Consider the following 4,424-nt stretch of genomic DNA (forward strand, 5'->3'; position numbering starts at 1 on the left):
TAGCTGAGTGACCACACCTTTGTGTTTATCTGGGTCATTAAGACCTTTTTTGTATAGTTCTGTGTACCAAGTACTATGTATAAAACAAATAAGCTACAAGACTATATTGTACAGCACAGGAAATATAGCCAATATTTTATCATAACTATAAGTGAAGTATAAGAGAAGGCAACGGCAACCCACTCCAGCACTCTTGCCTGGAGAATCCCATGGACGGAGGAGCCTGGTAGGCTGCAGTCCATGGGGTCGCTAAGAGTCAGACACGACTGAGTGACTTCACTTTCACTTTTCACTTTCATGCCCTAGAGAAGGAAATGACAACCCACTCCAGTGTTCTTGCCTGGAGAATCCCAGGGATGGCAGGGCCTGGTGGGCTGCCGTCTATGGGGTTGCACAGAGTCGGACACGACTGATGCGACTTAGCAGCAGCAGCAGCAGCAAGTGAAGAATAACTTACAAAAATTGAGTCACTGTGTTGCACACTTGAAACTCATATAATATTGCAAAGCAAGTATATCTCAGTTTTAAAAAAGAGTGGGAATCCAAAAAATAACCTGCTGAAGTTTTCACTTTTCAGCTCATCACAAAGAAGCAGTATCTAATTTTTCAATGATTCCACCATGAGAGCTCTCATTCTGCTGGGGTAAATCTTGGGCAGCATGATGAGCTGCTGTTCAAGTTTAGGTAGGCATTTCACTTTCTCTAAGAAGAAACACACGAACAAAAATTCACAAAGCAATATTTGCTAGGTAAGAATGAAGTTTATTGTTGAATAGTCAAAATGGTTCATTTCCAAAGAATAGTGATATAATCTAAAAGACAGAAAGAAGGTCTCCAATTCTATCCAAAAGAAGAAAGAATCAAGAAGTTGGGCAAATGCATGAAAACACTGCCCAGGCTATTGGGATTGATTTAATTTGATGTAGGTAGTAGTGGGTGTTGAAGGCCAGATGATGCATTTGGACTTGAGCAGCACATCACTGAACCTGTGCAAAGATGTGGCTGCTTAACAGCGGGGCTCGCAGACATTGTCACAGCCAGGCTGAACGAAGGTTGTCAGGTTGATCCCACTCAGTCCAGGAGTGGGGTGGGAAGAGTTGAGCAGCCAGCAAGTTGGCACATAGGTGTCAGGCACACAGCAGGGTGGGGGGCAGTTGTCACAGCAAGTGGGCTGGAGGAGGCTGATCTCGTGTGGGCAGGTGCTGGGCAGGCAGACTCCACACCGACAGAATTTGTCAGAGGAGCAGATGGTGGTGGCAGGACCAGTGGGGACGCTGCAGCAGTAGGGAGCACAGCAAGCCATGGTGTCAGGAGCTGGGTTTTTGTTGGGTTGATGAGAGAAGTCTCTTGGTGTCTCGATGCTTCTGTCTTCTCCACTGGCTCTTATATACCCACCTCCCAGGGCGTCAGCCTATTACAGAGATTTTTCCCCCATGTTTCAGTTTATAGTTATCTCCATAAAAGCATCTAATTACTTAAGTGTTTATTACTTAAGGCATACTTCTCATCTCATAAAAGGGGTTTAGATTGTTTTGTTGTCAAATCAGGACTCTTAACATTGGCTGTTTGTCACTGCATGGACATTTCATTTCAGTCTTCAAAGGTACTGAGTTATTATCTTCTAATCATTATACATCACTAATAATGACTTGCCATGCTAGGTATCTGCAGATTGTTTTCACATTTTCTTGTCTACTTTTCAGATGGAGAGAGAGCTAAGCTTTTCAATTGCTGTTCTACCAGAAACCAAAGATTCTTTATGATGATTAAGCCCTCTGGCTGAAAAAGTGATACTATTTTAAGATTTCACGTGGCTCCAAGAGACTGCGTGAACAGATGGAATCAACAGGGAAAGAGATTCTGGTTCTGTGTTAATGAGCACTTTTTTTTTTAACAGAGCTGTAACAAATTATTTGCTCTCCATTCCCTTCATTTGTGCTTTGAATGAAAACTTGTCAGGGGTGTGTAGGTGAGAGTTCAGATCTCCACGGGCGACAGTGATGGAGGCCCTTTAAAATTCTATCCAAACATGTTATGAATTAATATTATTTATGGGGATTTCTTTGGAAGGAATGATGCTAAAGCTGAAACTCCAGTACTTTGGCCACCTCATGCGAAGAGTTGACTCATTGGAAAAGACTCTGATGCTGGGAGGGATTGGGGGCAGGAGGAGAAGGGGACGACAGAGGATGAGATGGCTGGATGGCATCACTGACTCGATGGACGTGAGTCTCAGTGAACTCCGGAGGTTGGTGATGGACAGGGAGGCCTGGCGTGCTGCGATTCATGGGGTCGCAAAGAGTCGGACACAACTGAGCGACTGATCTGATCTGATGGCCCCCAAACTAATCATATTAGGCCATTTAGAGGCTAAATGGTGCAGTAGTTCCTAAAATGAGTTTCATGAACACTTGTTTCAAAGAACACTAAAGTGTTCTCTGGTAAATAAGTTTGGGAAATACTGAATTCTTTGCTGTATTGACTTTTCAGAGCCTTTAATATGCTAAAGTGCTTTGTGACTTTTCTTTCCTGCTTTTATTTAAATTTATTTGGCTGTGCCAGGTTTTAGTTGTGGCATGTGGGATCTAGCTTCCTGACTAGAGTTGGAGCCAAGGCCCCCTGCATTGGAGGGCAGAGTCTTTACCACTGGGCCACCAGGGAAGTCCCATGGCTTTTCAATAAAGAGATATAGCATGTAGTTTTCTCCAAACTTATTTGATCATAGAATCATTTTTATTTGCTAGTTTTCATAGATTAGTGTTCTATGGAGTACACGTGGGGAGATCCCCCAGTTACATTTAAATCACTAGAATCTTAAAAATAAAATTATTTAAATAAGTAAAGGCATGAAACTTAGAATGATATTTTAGCATTCCTTTAAAGGAGGAAAAATATTAAAGTGGTAAATCTTTAGAAATATTTTCCTTTGAAATCTTTTTAAAAATATATTTTCTTGACTCATCTTCAAGCAAAATGACTCAGCCTCTAAAATGAAGTAGAAAATTGTACAACATAGAGGAGTCAGAAGCTTAAAGAGATGCAGATTAATACAATGAAGGATCCAAAAGCTACTCAACACGAAAACTACTTTTATTTTAGCCATCTTCTTACTAGAATGATTTTATGATTTTGGATCACTCTGCTGGAATTGTTTGCTGTCCACACGACTTCAGTAGGTATCAGTCAAATACTCATTGCTTGAGCACCTCTGCTGTAAGTCAGGGATTATGCAAAAAAGATGCAAATATTTTCCTGCCATTGAGGAGGCCATAGAAGAGGTCACAGAGAAGTAAACTGACAAAGGACAGACAACACAAGTTGTGCATCTGGGTTTTCTAGATAAGATGTGGGAGTTTAGAGGTTGGAGCCCCTGCCTTTCCCTGGAAGATCTGGGGAGCCTTTGGTGAAAATGGAGCATTTATGTGGGTCTTGAAGAATGAACAGGAACTTTACAAGTAAAAAGGAATAGGAAGAGAATTTCAGCAAGTAAAGTAGAGAAACAAAATGCCGTGGTGTTTTCTTGGGATGGCAAAAAGTGTTAGTTGGTTAAAGCACAGATTTTGAATCTCCTGTAGGGAGGCACTGGAGGGGAATAATGAGATATAAAGCTGCAAAGGTGGCTTATCACCACAGTAGGAAGAATTTGCACTGTGCTTAAGTGTCCTAAACTTAGGATTCTTAATTTCATCTTGTTGACAACGGACATTAAAAGTTTTTGAACATGTATATGGCATGATTGGATTTGTGTTTTAGAAGGATGAGTAGTTTCTGGTGTAGGCTTAATATCATCATCATCATCGTTGCTAAGTGTCAAGCTTTGTGGTTTACACATACTCGATGATTCTCACCAAAGCTTATGACACATGCAGTGTTACTCTCCTTGCCATTTGCAGATGAGGAATCCAGGGCATGGAGAGGCTAAGTAACTAGTAAGTGAGTAAGTGAAGGAGCTGGCATTTGAAGCCAAGCAGTCTGGCTCTAATTGCCGTGCTCTTAATCACTATGCCATATTCCCTCTCACTGTGGGCGTGTTGTTCTAACGAGAGTGAAGAATGCCCTCAAGGTTAGTTGCGTGTAAGAACGGTGGGAGGATGGGACCAGGTTATTTAAGTTCTTGAGACCGTAAGATTTTAGAACCTATTTTCTTAACCAACATACTATGCTGTAGAAAGGAGACAATTTGAAGACAGGAACAATGGTTGGGAGCTACTTGAATACCCTGAAGGAGTGATGAGGAGGGCATGATTTCTGTCTTAGTATCATAATTGGTGGGAACAGAGAAAAGGGGATATATCTGGAATTCCTCCTCACATCAGTTTTCTAAGGTCCACTATTTGGGGGGGGGGGCATACCAGTTTCCACGATAAAGCAAATATTCTTTTTTTTAAAATTAACTAGAACATTCTAATCTTAACCTCCACTAA

At 41.5% G+C, this 4,424-nt stretch overlaps 1 protein-coding gene across 1 annotated transcript; it reads right to left on the reverse strand.

The window, feature by feature from the left end:
• Window positions 1–799: 799 nt before the first annotated feature.
• Window positions 800–1,335, reverse strand: KRTAP3-1 (keratin associated protein 3-1). The gene has a single exon (XM_019980792.2). It carries the CDS (start codon window positions 1,301–1,303, stop codon window positions 1,007–1,009), a length of 297 nt encoding a protein of 98 aa, XP_019836351.1. The 5' UTR covers window positions 1,304–1,335; the 3' UTR covers window positions 800–1,006.
• Between the last annotated feature and the right edge of the window lie 3,089 nt (window positions 1,336–4,424).

The sequence above is a fragment of the Bos indicus genome, chromosome 19 (assembly GCF_029378745.1).
Source record: "Bos indicus isolate NIAB-ARS_2022 breed Sahiwal x Tharparkar chromosome 19, NIAB-ARS_B.indTharparkar_mat_pri_1.0, whole genome shotgun sequence".
Taxonomy (NCBI): Eukaryota; Metazoa; Chordata; class Mammalia; order Artiodactyla; family Bovidae; genus Bos; species Bos indicus.

Coding starts and splice junctions, on each gene's coding strand:
- KRTAP3-1 (XM_019980792.2), bottom strand. CDS start 1,303: ATGGCTTGCTGTGCTCCCTACTGCTGCAGCGTCCCCACTGGTCCTGCC.